Genomic DNA, 15,000 nt, shown 5'->3' on the forward strand with positions numbered 1-15,000 from the left:
GAGAGAGAGAGAGAGAGAGAGAGAGAGAGAGAGAGAGAGAGAGAGAGAGAAATGGCAGCAGCTAACCCACCCCCCCACCCTCCACACTTACACAAAACACACGCAAACTCAGTGAATAACAAGTTTCTTTTCGCCACAGGGGTTGAACAATGTTACACTCTTCACTCAGAAAGACTCATGCTATCCATTCACCTTGACTCACCCTTGTTCACTCAACCAGGTGGAGAGAAGAGAGGGAGAGAGGGAGAGGAGGGAGCAGGTACGCGAGTAATTGGCGAGGATAAAGGGTTGTGAATCTTTATAATGAAGGCAATGCGTGTGGGAATGTAAGGGAGGAGATGGGAGAAAAAAATTGGGTACGAAAAATAAAATGTTTTGGAGTTAAGGGAAGAGAATGAATGAGGATGGGAAAGAACTAAAGTAAGGGAAGTGAGAGAAGAAAAGGGGTTGGAAGCTGGGAAAGCGAAGATTATGGAATGTAAGGGAGGAAGTGGGAGAGAGAGAAAAAAAATAGAGTACGAAAAATAAAATTTTCAGCTGGTAAGGAAAGGGAATGAATGAGGATGAGGAAGAATGGAAATGAGGGAAGTGAGGGAAGGAAAGGGATTGGAAGTAGGAAAAGCGAAAACTATGGAGGAGATGGGAGGAGATGGGAGGCAAAAAAAAACAAACAAACAACAGCAAAGGTAAATTGCGAAAAATAAAATATTTGGGGGTAGGGGAGAACTGAATGGAGGGAGATGAGAGAGGGTAAAATAACTGGAAGAAAGGAAAAAGAGGGAGAAAAAAAATCAATAAGGGAATGTTGGAGATAATGAAGCAAATGAATGAAGATGGGGAAGAATTGAAAGAGAGGCAAGTGAAAGAAGAAAAGAACTGCAGGGAAGGAAAAAAGAAAGACAAATAAACGTTGTGAGAAATTTAAGGAGAGGAAAAGTTGGGGAGGAATGAGAAACGGAAAGAAATGAGAAGAAAGGAAGAAAGGTTAGACGGAGTAAGAGATAACAAAAAAAATAATGAAATAATGTGTGGATGGCTGAAAACAAGGAAGGGATGAAATGAAGGAGGGAAAATAAAAGAAAACAAACTGGAAAAAGGAAAAGAGAAAAGAAGACTATGAAAAATGAACGATATGGAAAACTGAAGAAGGAAATGTTAAGGATAAAGGAAGGGAAGAAGGGAAAGAACTGAAGGAAGGGAAATGAGATATGAAGACTTACTGGAGAAAGGGAAAGGCTACAGAAAAACGTATGCAGAAAACTGAGGAAGGAGGAATGTGGGGTAGGAAGGGAAGTAATGAAGGAGGGAAAGATCTGACGACTGGAGAAAAAAAATGAATGGAGAAATATAGACGAAAATTGAGAGAGGGAGAGAGAGAGAGAGAGAGAGAGAGAGAGAGAGAGAGAGAGAGAGAGAGAGAGAGAGAGAGAGAGAGAGAGAGAGAGAGAGAGAGAGAGAGAGAGAAATGGGATGACCAAGGAAAGGTGAGGAAGCAAAGGGTTTTAAGAATAAAAATGGGAAAGAAGGAAGGAATGAAGGAAAGACCTATCGGACAGAAGAAAGAAAAAAAAAAGAATAAATGGAGAAAGATGAAAAAAAAAATCTGAAGGAAAAAGAAAGATGCTGAATGAAGACAAAGAAGACGAAGCAGACTTGACGGGAGGGTAGAAAATAAGAGAATAAAGGAAAAAAAAAAATAACAGGCGATAAAGAAAGATAGTTCGTAAGAAAAGTAAGATGCGATAACAATGAGCAAAAGAGAAAGAGGGAGGAGGAGGAGGAGGAGGAGGAGGAGGAGGAGGAGGAGGAGGAGGAATACAAAGGAATACAAAGGAAAGCCAAACAGCAACAGACCTTGTGGTCCTTGCAAGGCTGTTTGGTAACTACTACTAACTAGCTACAGGGAAGAGAGACAGGACAGCACAGCAGAAGGCTCCTCCCCACCCACCACTCCCTCCAGCTTGCGCTGGCATGGAAATAGTTGGGAAAAGTACCATGCAGTATGGAAAAACTGACATAGAATTTTCATAGGAAAGGTTGAAAGGAAGTTCTACTATTCACCCTACGGTGAACTCTGTGCGCCTATCTGAAAGTTAATACAATTTATAATAAAACTGGTGTCTGTAAAACAAGAGTTTATTAGTGAATTTAGTAATTATTCGGACAAGAAGAGAGCTTGTTGGGGATTTGCTTTTAAATATTTGTCTTTTTTTTTTTTTTTGAATGATTCAATAGAATTGCTGTTCACAATTTCTGCAGGAAGTTTATTCCATATATTTACTGTGCGATTAAAGGAAAAATGTTTTGCCTCGTGGGATTTAAAACGTTTTGGTACAATCTTGAATCCATTATTTCTTGTTAGGTTAGAATGATCAATGGTAAAATATTTATTTGCATCAATATTACTAAATCCTTTTAAAATTTTGAACACTTCAATTCGGTCTCCTCTTATCCTGCGCTTTGTTAAACTAAATAGGTTTAGTTCTTCCAGTTGTTCCTCATATGGCTTATTACGTAATCTTGGAATCATCTTTGTGACTCTACGCTGTATCTTTTTCAATGTCTTTTTTGTAATATGGTGACCAGAACTGCACACAGTATACTAGATGAGAGCGCACCAGTGAGTTATATAAGGCAAGTATAACTTTTCTAATTTAAATTTAAAGGTTCTTTCAATGAACCCTACTAATTTATTTGTCCTCTTTACTGTTTCTGTGCAGTGTTGACTCAGCTTTAGATTGTTTGACACAACGACACCAAGATCTTTTTCTTTATCAGTGCTTGACAGTGGCATGTTATTCATTACATATCTCGACTGAATATTGTTGCTTCCGATATGTAGAATTTTACACTTTTCTATATTGAATCTCATCTGCCATTTTTCTTCCCACCTTGTTAGTTTATTATTTTGGTGTCGTCTGCAAATTTACTTATTTTGCAATTTATCCCTTCATCAATATCATTAATGTATATTATAAAAAGTACTGGTCCTAATACAGAGCTTTGAGGAACGCCGCTATTTACCTTATGCCAATATGACTTTTCCATTTATCACAACACGCTGTTTTCTGTCAGAGAGCCAGTCTCTCAGCCATTTCAGGGTGTTTCCGGCAATGCCGTGAGCATTTACTTTACTGATGAGTCTCTTAAGGGAAACAGTGTCGAAAGCTTTCTGGAAATCAAGGTAGATAATATCAACAGCTTTTGTCTCGTCATACGAGTTAAATACTTCATAAAAAAAGTCTAGTAAGTTCGTTAAGCAGGAATGCTTGGTTCTGAAACCGTGTTGCGAATCCTTTATGATTTTATTTTCTTCTAAATATTTAACAATTTTATCTCTGATTATTGTTTCCATCAGGAGGAGGAGGAGGAGGAGGAGGAGGAGGAGGAGGAGGAGGAGGAGGAGGAGGAGGAGGAGGAGGAGGAGGAGGAGGAGGAGACAGAAGAAAAGCATAAAATAATAAGGGGAAAGCAGGAAAAAAAAAAAAAACATATAACAAGGGGATGTGGAGGAACGAGAGAGAGAGAGAGAGAGAGAGAGAGAGAGAGAGAGAGAGAGAGAGAGAGAGAGAGAGAGAGAGAGAGAGAGAGACGCTTTATTCCCGTTACTGTTATGATGTTCACGTGAGGGGGTAAGAGTGTGCTATCCCCTCGAGGCGACACACACACACACACACACACACACACTAAAGGACCGTCAGCACCCCGATCTCCGACCACCACCACCACCACCACCACCACCACCGCCGCCGCCGACGCCGCCGCCGCCGCCGCTGCATTCTCCGGAGAACCGTTAATAAAAAACAGTGCTGCCTCTTCCTTGCCTTGCCTTGCCTTGTCTTGTTTTGTGGTCGCCGCTGTCTTTGTGTGTATCGTTTGTCATTGTTGTTTTTTGTCGATTGATTGTTGAGTGTTATCTTCTTGTTCTTCGTCATTGCCTTTTGGTCTTTTTTTTTTCTCTTCATGGTTATTGTTTGTTTGTTTGTTTCTTCTTTCGATCATCTTTCCTTTTCCTTTTTTTTTGTTTTCCTGTCCTCTGCCATCGTAGAGCTATTTTTCATTTTTTTTTCTTTTTCTTCTTCTTAACTGCCATCTTTTCCCATCATTTTATTTCTTGTTTTCCTCCTCCTCTTTCTTTTTTTACATTCTTCTTCCTCATTTTCGTCATCGTCGTTTCGTCAAAATAGCTTCTAATAATTTCTTTCACTTAGGCAGACTTTCTTCGCTATATATTGGTGTCTTCAACTTTCTAATGCTATTTTCTTCCTTCTAACTTTCTTTCCTCTTTCTGATTTATCTTTTTTTTTTACTATCATTCGTGTTTTTTTTCTTATATAGTGGTTGTCATTTTACTTCCTCTGCACTGCACATCATCACCCATCATCACCATCACCACCACGACCACCATACGTTATGATTCAACTGCGGATAAATGCCTTCATAAACTTTCTCCACACATCCGCGTCAACTGTCATTTATTTTTCTTCTTCCCTCTCATCACCACCATCGTTCATCTCTCTCTCTCTCTCTCTCTCTCTCTCTCTCTCTCTCTCTCTCTCTCTCTCTCTCTCTCTCTCTCTCTCTCTCTCTCTCCCCGCCGTTACCTCTGCAAATCATATCTCATCATTACATTCTATCACCTTAGTATTTCTTCTTTTTTGTTTACATGTTCATTACTATGTACTCCTATCCACTCATTATTCTGTGTATTTCTCTTAAGTTTCTTCTCCCCTGGAAATCACATATCTTTGCATTCAATCCCTTCAATACTGTTACTACTATTACCTCTGTTTAAACGCTCACATCATGATTTCCATTCTTTCATTATTCCTTCTCTTCCACTCTCAATTTTTTCCCTCTCTCGTTAGTCTACTGGCCATGAAGTTTTACAATACACCTTTTCACTATGATACGAAACAATTAACAACACCAGAAGTAATGTATGAAATCTTTTATAAATATCTACAAGAAAAAGGGGAATAAAAAGAATATATTTTGCAATTTCTACCTCAGAGTGATCAGTAATTAAGGAAAGGTGTACCAAGTAGCAATCAAAAGGGTTAAAATGTTTCATCCTCATCGCAAGCACATATCCTCATGACGACAAAAAAGTCAGTAACCAAAACAAAATCTAAAAACAAATCCCCGAGAATCCAGACACATTGCCTACATTCGTGCCACTACCGCCCCTCGTGACCCCCTTCCCGTGTAGCCGTAAAACACAATGATAGCTGAACAGAAAACGGGGAGGCACACAATTAACAGGAACTTGCGTGTATAATCCGCTAGGCAAATACTTCTCACAGATTGCGTGACTCAGACGGAGTGTAAAGGTATGTTAAGGATGTCATTTTTTTTTTTTGTCTGCTTCACTTTTGTACTGTTTTATTGGTGCATTTTTCATTTCTTCTTTGTAGTTATGGTATGGAATTATAAGATAAATGCTTGGAACTGTAAGAAATTGGTGGTGGTGTTGGTTGAAGAAGAAGAAGAAGAAGAAGAAGAAGAAGAAGAAGAAGAAGAAGAAGAAGAAGAAGAAGAAGAAGAAGAAGAAGAAGAAGAAGAAGAAGAAGAAGAAGAAGAAGAAGAAGAAGAAGAAGAAGAAGAAGAAGAAGAAGAAGAAGAAGAAGAAGAAGAAGAAGAAGAAGAAGAAGAAGAAGAAGAAGAAGAAGAAGAAGAAGAAGAAGAAGAAGAAGAAGAAGAAGAAGAAGAAGAAGAAGAAGAAGAAGAAGAAGAAGAAGAAGAAGAAGAAGAAGAAGAAGAAGAAGAAGAAGAAGAAGAAGAAGAAGAAGAAGAAGAAGAAGAAGAAGAAGAAGAAGAAGAAGAAGAAGAAGAAGAAGAAGAAGAAGAAGAACTACAGTACACATACGACAATAAAACTAGAGACAGAAACACAACAAACAATACCGTCCACACACACACACACACACACACACACACACACACACACACACACACAACAGCAAACCTCTCATATTTCCGAGGTAACTCATCCCTCCCTCCCTTCCTCCCTACCCTACTGCAGCCAGACTTCCTCCTCCCCTCCCTTTCTTCCACTCCCTCCGATCCCCGCCCCTTCTCTTCATTCCACTCCTCCCTCTCTTCACCTATTCCCTCCCTAGCACTTCTCGCCACTTAATCTCTTGCGTTGGCGCCTTTTTCTCTACGTCATTCCTCACTCCTACGCCTTCCCATCCCATTTCTTTCCTCTCTCTTGTACTTTTCCTTCAGAACCTATACATTTCTTACCATCTTTCGTAACACTGTGATGTAAACTCGTCCCTTTCCTATTCTCTTATCCTACGAGTATATACTCGTTCTGTCATTCTTCTTACACCGTTCATTCAATTTTTTTTTTCTGCCTTACTTTTACTTTCCCTTGAAACTGACATATTCTTTCTCATCTAATTCTTTAGGTAACCCATCCCTTTAATTAATATCTTCCTTTTCCAAGTACGTACTCACTTTATCACTCCTCACTCTTTTGCTTTCCGTTTCATTCCTTTTTTTACTCTCTCTCTCTCTCTCTCTCTCTCTCTCTCTCTCTCTCTCTCTCTCTCTCTCTCTCTCTCTCTCTCTCTCTCTCTCTCTCTCTCTCTCACCTTTCATTACAACTCAACGTATTCATTACCATTTAATCCAGTACGTTATCTGTTCCTTTCCTCTTTGTTCTTTTTCTATCCTATCTACTTACTGTCTCATTCATCACTTATATACTTTCAATACCACCCTGCACTTTTCCACGTCTTTTCATAGACGTCCAACCCTTCAGGAGGTAAACATATCACGCAGGGAAGCCACAGAACGCCTGACTTCTGATCTTTCTAAAATTTCTGATTGGGGCAGAGCAAACTTGGTATTGTTCAATGCCTCAAAAACTCAATTCCTCCATCTATCAACTCGACACAATCTTCCAGACAACTATCCCCTCTTCTTCAATGACACTCAACTGTCCCCCTCTTCTACACTGAACATCCTCGGTCTGTCCTTTACTTATAATCTGAACTGGAAACTTCACATCTCATCTCTAGCTAAAACAGCTTCTATGAAGTTAGGTGTTCTGAGACGTCTCCGCCAGTTTTTCTCACCCCCCAGCTGCTAACTCTGTACAAGGGCCTTATCCGTCCATGTATGGAGTATGCTTCACATGTCTGGGGGGTTCCACTCATACTGCTGTTCTAGACAGGGTGGAATCAAAAGCTTTTCGTCTCATCAACTCCTCTCCTCTAACTGACTGTCTTCAGCCCCTCTCTCACCGCCGCAATGTTGCATATCTAGCTGTCTTCTACCGCTATTTTCATGCCAACTGCTCTTCTGATCTTGCTAACTGCATGCCTCCCCTCCTCCCGCGGCCTCGCTGCACAAGACTTTCTTCTTTCTCTCACTCCTATTCTGTCCACCTCTCTAACGCAAGAGTTAACCAGTATTCTCAATCATTCATCCCTTTCTCTGGTAAACTCTGGAACTCCTTGCCTGCTTCTGTATTTCCACCTTCCTATGACTTGAATTCCTTCAAGAGGGAGGTTTCAAGACACTTATCCACCAATTTTTGACCACTGCTTTGACCCTTTTAAGGGACTGGCATTTCAGTGGGCATTTTTTTTTTTTATTAGATTTTTGTTGCCCTTGGCCAGTATCCTTCCTACATAAAAAAAAAAAAAAAAAATGCATTTATCTTCCAAATTCTGCATAGCCTCCCTCCCATCCACATATTCTTGTTCCTTTTATATCTAACATTCATCCGCCTTACTTTTCTATCTAAAGGTTGTAATTGATGGATAAGTAGTAGTAGTAGTAGTAGTAGTAGTAGTAGTAGCAGTTCTTAATCTTCCTTCTCATCGTCTTTTTTCTCAACGATAATAGGTGGAAAGGTTGTGGAAAGGTTGTGGTGCCGGTAGTAGTAGTAGTAGTAGTAGTAGTAGTAGTAGTAGTAGTTGAAAAATCTTCACCTTTTCCTCCCACCCCTTTCATTCATCCGTCTTTTCTCTCAAGCATACACTGAAAGATCGTAAATTCTAAATATCTTAACTTTCCTCCAGTCCCTTTCCTTCTCCCGTCTTTTCCTTAAATTTCATTCACTTTTTTTTTTTTTTTTTTGCTTTCAATGATACAAGGTGTGTAGAGAATTAATAACAGTGGTTCTATGTCTTGAATCTCATCCATTTCACCCTCCAGAACAAGAAACAGCGAATCAGTAGCAGTAGTTGTAAAAATCCTCGCCTTTCCTCCCATCGCTTAGACAGAGAAGTAATAGTTCAAACATTCTTAACAGTCCCTCTTATCCTCTTTACCCGCCCTTCTCTTCTCACAAGCATACGTAGAGAAGTAGCAGCAGTAGCAGTCATAAAAATCTTCATCACTTCACTCTTGTCTTTTCACTTAAGAATAACAGACGAAGATGAACAGTAGTAGTGGTTAATTACTGCGATATACAACAATTCACACCACTACAAAACAATGTATGTAATATTTATAAGCATTTACAAGAAAGAGATTTAAAAAAAAGAAGATTTTGCATCGTCTAGCCAGTATAATGTTTGGAAGTGGCTGTAAAAATAAGAAAAAAGTCTCAGTAAGGATAGTAGTGAAGGATGTGCCAAATAACAGTGAAAAGGTAATAAAAAAAGGAAAAGGTTAAAAAAAAATATACCCCCTTCCCTCCTGTCCATTCAAAAACCCACACCACTCGTACTCACCGGGTTGTTGACGCGAACATTGTCGAGGTTGCACTGCACGACCACGGTGTCTGAGGGGCTGTCCCGCGGCCTGATCCACTGGTAGTATGCGATGTACCCCATGTTGGCGAGGGACTCCACGTCGGGCCGCGCCATGTCAGACGCCGCCAGCACGGGCTCCACCCCCAGCTTGCGGCCGCCGTCCAGAGCTGCGGCAGGAGAGAGGGAGAGGTTGGTATTTGGGAGAGGAATGTGTGTGTGTGTGTGTGTGTGTGTGTGTGTGTGTGTGTGTGTGTGTGTGTGTGTGTGTGTGTGTGTGTGTGTGTGTGTGTGTGTGTGTGTGTGTGTGTGTGTGTGTGTGTGATTGAGTGGATCAGTGAGTGAGTGAGTGACTGACTGACTGATTAAATAAATGACTTTTTTTCTTTATTGGTTCATTAAATTCATATATGAATCTCTCTCTCTCTCTCTCTCTCTCTCTCTCTCTCTCTCTCTCTCTCTCTCTCTCTCTCTCTCACACACACACACACACACACACACACACACACACACACACCTATGAAGCTACGAAAAAAAAAAGAGAAAGAGAAAGGAGAGAAGAAAAAAAAAATCAGAATGGGAAAGACAGAGACAGAGGAAAAGAGGAGCTGACACAGAATGGCAAGAAATACCATGACGTGGCAAAAAAAAAGGAAAGATAAACAGAAAGTATCGTAACATGAAAGCTGCGCACATACACAGAATGATAGATACACAGATAGACATAAAGATAGATAGATAGATTGTTCATTGACCACAATATGCCAGCTGGTACACATTCATATGACGTAATACATAAATACTAACTTACTAAACATACAAAACAATCCGCCAGCACCTAATTATCGCCGTATCCTACACCACACGCCCAGCAAACATGAACTCCAGTCTTCACAATCTCTACTTATAGATAATCACAACCTTATGACTCATTTTACAAGGAGCTTCACACACACACACACACACACACACATATACAGTGGATCTTCCTTTCTCCCTTTTTGTTGTCCTAGGCCAGTGTCCCTCTTCCATATAAAAAAAAAAAAGTACCTACCGAGCTGAATGTTGGACTCCCAGTTAGCCGGGTGGTCACTAAGCCTCTTGTAGCCTGGGATGGGCCCCCCGAGCTGCTTCACCAGGGTAGTCAGGTTCATGCCGTCGTTCCAGTCCGTCTGTGGCGCGAGAAGGGAAGAGTGAGGATAAGAATGAAGATGAGAATGAGGATGATCGTGTGTCGGTGGCGCTAAGGGCAAGGTGGTGTTTGTAGGGTACGTAAGGTATGAAAACAACTGGGGAGGAGAGGATGAGAGAGAAAGTAAGGTTCGTGGTAGTTAAGAAATATGAAGTGAGAGGATAAGAATGAGTATGAGCGTATGTCAGTGGCGCTAGGGACAAGGAATGCTGTTGGGACGGTACATGAGGCATAAAATCGACTGGGAAGGAGAGGAGAGAGAAAGTAAGTTAATAATGATTAGTAAAGGACCATACGGTATTATCTCACTGTTCTGTTTTCTAAAGATGAGCGTGTGATGACTACTTGCGCTTGGGATGAGAAGGATTGGCGATGGGAGGGTACGTAAGGTATAAAATTAATTGGGGAGAGGAGGAGACAGAGGAGGAGAGAGAAAGGAAAGGTTAGTAGTAATTGCGAAAGAACAATACTCTATCCTCTTGCTGTTCTATTTTGTTCTTAGCTTCATTTTCTTCTCTTAAAGTTATTTTGTGAATTCGTTTGTAGCATGAGGAACGGATGAGAGAGAGAGAGAGAGAGAGAGAGAGAGAGAGAGAGAGAGAGAGAGAGAGAGAGAGAGAGAGAGAGAGAGAGAGAGAGAGAGAGAGAGAGAGAGAGAGAGAGAGAGAGAGAGAGAGAGATCCACCCACCACAGAAAGGGAAAAAAGATCGAGAAAAAAAGAGGAATGCAGAAAATTGAGGAAGTAACTCTGTGCGGGAAGGAAGGGAAGTAATGAAGCAAGAGAAGATCTGGCTGCTGAGAAGAGAAGAGAAATAATGAAGAAATACAGAACACAAAAAAATAAGGAAAAAAATTGGAAAACCACAATGTTAAGAAGGGCAAGGATTTTAGGAGATAAGAATGGGAAGCAATGAAGAAAGAGATACGTCAGATGGAAGACAGAAAAAGAGTAAGTAGAAAAAAAGACAGAATAGAAGAATTATGAGGAAAAGAGGGAAGAACGTAGAACGAATGAACAACGGAAAGATCTAACGGGAGGGAAACAAAACAAAAATGAGTAAACGAAGGGAGAGAGAGAGAAAAAAAGAGCAAATAAAGAGAAAACAAATGCGCTAAAAAAATATACGGAAGAAAAATACTAATAATGAGTAAGCAAAGGGTTAAAACAAGGAAGCAAAACACTGCAAGGTAAGCAACGGGTAAAAAAATATTGTTAATGAATAAATAAGGAATAAAAATAAAATGAGAAACGAAGACATTATGAGACTGACTAATTTGTAATGAGAGGAAAGCAAGACTGAGTTAGAAGAGATGATTCAAACTGAGGGACGGTCAGGCAAGAAAGAGTACTGGATGAGATGAAGAGGAGAAAGTGGTCAGATGGAGAGGTGAGAGGTTAAAGGGGGGAGAGGGAGGGAGAGGGAAAGGGGTGGAGTGCAAGGGAGAGAGTACAGAATGAGAGGGAGAGTGAAAGAGAAAAAAAGGGAGGAGACAAGAACATGACCAGAGAGAGAGAGAGAGAGAGAGAGAGAGAGAGAGAGAGAGAGAGAGAGAGAGAGAGAGAGAGAGAGAGAGAGAGAGAGAGAGAGAGAGAGAGAGAGAGAGAGAGAGAGAGAGAGAGAGAAACTAAACCTAAGCCTTTCTGACGGAGGGATGAGCACAAAGAGGGTCCTCACTACAAAGCTACAAAAGGCACCGACATTTTAACATACACTCGTTCTTCCTGAGCCTGAAAACTACCACTGTGAGTCCTGAATACCAAACGCCGCAGCTTACGAGTACACTACGGCATTCATGGATGGTATGAGGTATAGCAGCACAGCATTCACTATTTTGGACCAGAACATTCAATATGGAATCAAAACTAAATATTGCAAGACATTTGAAACTGTACCTCACTCTCCCCCGCCCCCACCAAAAAAAAAAAAAACATTCAAGGTAGAGACGTATTATTCCTGAAAAAAATAATAGATAAATAAGATAAAATAAATAGAATAATGAATATATAAGTAAATAAACAGAAAAGGTAAAATAATATATATTCAATTCAAGTTTCCTTTCAGTTAAATTACCTGTTTCTTTCTCTTTTTTTTCTTCTTCTTCTTTTCATTGCCGCCTGGAATTTCCTCCTCCTCCTCCTCCTCCTCCTTCTTGTATGCTTAGTAAATTCCTTAATCCTTTCACTATCCATCTCTCTCTCTCTCTCTCTCTCTCTCTCTCTCTCTCTCTCTCTCTCTCTCTCTCTCTCTCTCTCTCTCTCTCTCTCTGAACTCTGTAACCCTTTAAAGACCCTTTCTCTCTTTCAACCTTGTTCTCTGTCCATGTGAATTTCTCTCTCTCTCTCTCTCTCTCTCTCTCTCTCTCTCTCTCTCTCTCTCTCTCTCTCTCTCTCTCTCTCTCTCTCTCTCTCTCTCTCTCTCTCTCTCTCTCTCTCTCTCTCTCTCTCTCTCTCTCTCTCTCTCTCTCTCTCTCCTTGGCTACTTTATTTACCTCTTTCTCTTCCCGTTTCTCATCTTCCTTTCTTCCTTTTATATTTACATTCTCTCTTTTGCTTTTTTTTTCTCTCTCTTTCCTTAACATTCTTTCTTAAGTCCCATTTCCTCCACTAATTTCTTCCTTATTATTCTCCCTTTTGTTTCTTCCTCTCCCTTTCGCTTTGTTTCTCTTTCCCTTTTTCGTTAATTTACATATTTTTCCCTTTCTTCCTTCTTTATTATCCTCATTTCTTTATTTTTTTCTTTCCCCTCCCTTTCCTTGATTAGCATTTTTGTCTTTCCTTCCTTCCTTCCTCTCTCATTATCATTTCATTCTTTATTTCTCCCCCTTTCTGTAATTAACATTCCTCCTTCTCTTATCTCATTAACCTCTGATTATTTCCGTTTCTCTTTCTTCCTTTCCTTAATTTGCATTCTTCTTCTGCCTTCCTTCTTTCCTTCCTTCCTTCCTTCCTTCTTTCTTTCCTTCGTCTTATTATTCAGATTTTTTTCGTTCTCCCTTTCCTAAATTACCATTCTTCCTCTTCCTCTCTTCTCATAACTGATTTCTTTCTGCTTTCCCTTTCTCCCTTTCTTACAATCAGTACTTTCAAGCATTTTTTTCCCTTCCTTTCTTCCTTCCTTTTTTTCCATTATTCAGATTTGATAATTATTCCCTTTCTCCCTCTGTCATAATCAGTATTTTCCAACATTTTTTCCCTTCCTTCTTTCCCATTATTCAGATTTCATAGTTTTCCATTTCTCCCTTTCTCATAATCATTATTTTCCCCCTTCTTTCTTAACCATTACTCTGATTTCCTTCTACTCTCCCTTCCACTCTTTCTCATAAACACTAATTTTCCTCCCAAGACCACTTCACTCACTCACTGCCTGCCTCCCTCCCTCCCTCCCTCCCTCCCTCCCTCCCTCCCTCACTCAGTCACTCACTCAATAACTCACCGTGAAGTTCTTGATGTTCCTGTCAGGCAGCTGCTTCTGTACCCCACTTGAGCGTTGTTTTGTAGCCCGGCCCGCCCTCCTTCATGAAGTAGGACAGGTAGGTCATGCCGGAGAGGTCATCCAGGTACGGGGGACGCCAGGATCTCAGGGTCCAGCACCATTGGGATCTGGAACTCCATCTTCGCGGTCTCCATGGCGTTCTTGCAGTTCTCCACGCTGCAGGAGGAGGAATTGGAGCATGTGGTGGTGATACAAGGAAAACAAGGGAAGCGTATGTATCAGTAAGCGTTTTTGTCCCTAAAGGTTCTGTTATAAGCTGCATTGTCTACCTAGTCAAGGAGGATTAAACAAATAAGGAACGGAGAAAGAGGAAAGGGTTATGACACCAACGGGCACAAAGGAAGAACAAATGCCAGTAAATTGTTTGGATCTTTGACTGTGATAAGCTACACTAACTTAGAGACGTAGGTCAAGCAAATTTACAGAAATGAAATAAAAAACAAAATTAAAAAGGATTAAGTGGTTGTGGGTAGTGATACGAGGGAGCACAGATGCAAAGATACAAATTATCTGTCGGTCTTTAATAAGTTCTTATAAGCTAAAATGTACAATATAAAGATGTAGGTCAGGAGGGGTAAAAAAAAAAATTAATTAATAAAATTACGAACAAGGAGAAGGAAATGTTAGTAGTTCTGACACTAATACAAATAAACAAAGGAAGAATAACAATCAATAAACTTTTAGACCCCTGCGAGGCTGTTAACCACTGCACTGTCCAATCTACAGACACAGAACAGCAAAAGACGAAGGCTCCTCTGCTCAAACAAGATACGAACAAGAAGGAAAAGACTTCGATGTAATGGAACACAAAGGAAGAGCCAAGCATCAGTACATCTGTTGGTCATTACAAGGTTCTTATAAGGCGATACTCACGAGTTGCGCGGGTTGAGGTTCTTCCAGTTGGGGCACAGTCCCAGGCTTGCAGTAGTCCAGCAGGGCACTGAGGTACACGCCCGCTGTTCCAGTCTGAGGTGAAGTTGTTGATGCGGCAGTCTGGAAGAACCGCCTGAAAGAGAAGGGAAAAAGGAAAATGAGGAGGAAAAAAGAAAAAAAAATGAGAATAAAAATGGGTAAGGAATGAAGCTGAGTTAATGAGAGAAGGGAGGGAAAGTAAAATAAAAATGAGTATGGAATGAAAATAAGTTAAACAAAACTAAAAGAAAAAAGATGGAAATAGTTAGGATGTGAAATTCGTCTCTTCAATCACTATTTTATCTTTCTATCTATGTACTAATCTGTCTTTCGACCTATTTCTATCTATGTATCTACCTATCAATTTACCTATCTATCTATCTAAGAGTATCTATGCAAGTAAACTAAACACACACACACACACACACACACACACACACACACACACACACACACACACACACACACACACACACACACACACACCTGCCACTCCGACCATCATTTCTTCTACCCCACACTTAATTTCCACCATCACCATCACCACCACCACCACCATCACTCCCATCACCATTATCACCCTTTCTTCCTCTCTTCCTCTTCCACCACCACCATCACCTACACCACCACCACCATTAGCGCCTCTATCATCATCTCCATCAACCCTCATCTTCCACGCTTCTCTCT

At 40.5% G+C, this 15,000-nt stretch overlaps 1 protein-coding gene across 1 annotated transcript in view; it reads right to left on the reverse strand.

The window, feature by feature from the left end:
• Positions 1–15,000, reverse strand: part of LOC135100608 (filamin-C-like) — a 153,531-nt gene that overhangs the window by 78,893 nt on the left and 59,638 nt on the right. Inside the window, 8 exon segments of the mRNA XM_064003673.1 lie at positions 8,697–8,884; positions 9,769–9,886; positions 13,342–13,383; positions 13,385–13,471; positions 13,473–13,557; positions 14,275–14,315; positions 14,317–14,355; positions 14,357–14,407. Coding sequence (XP_063859743.1) covers positions 8,697–8,884; positions 9,769–9,886; positions 13,342–13,383; positions 13,385–13,471; positions 13,473–13,557; positions 14,275–14,315; positions 14,317–14,355; positions 14,357–14,407 — 651 coding nt within the window.

This window comes from Scylla paramamosain, chromosome 1, assembly GCF_035594125.1.
Source record: "Scylla paramamosain isolate STU-SP2022 chromosome 1, ASM3559412v1, whole genome shotgun sequence".
Taxonomy (NCBI): Eukaryota; Metazoa; Arthropoda; class Malacostraca; order Decapoda; family Portunidae; genus Scylla; species Scylla paramamosain.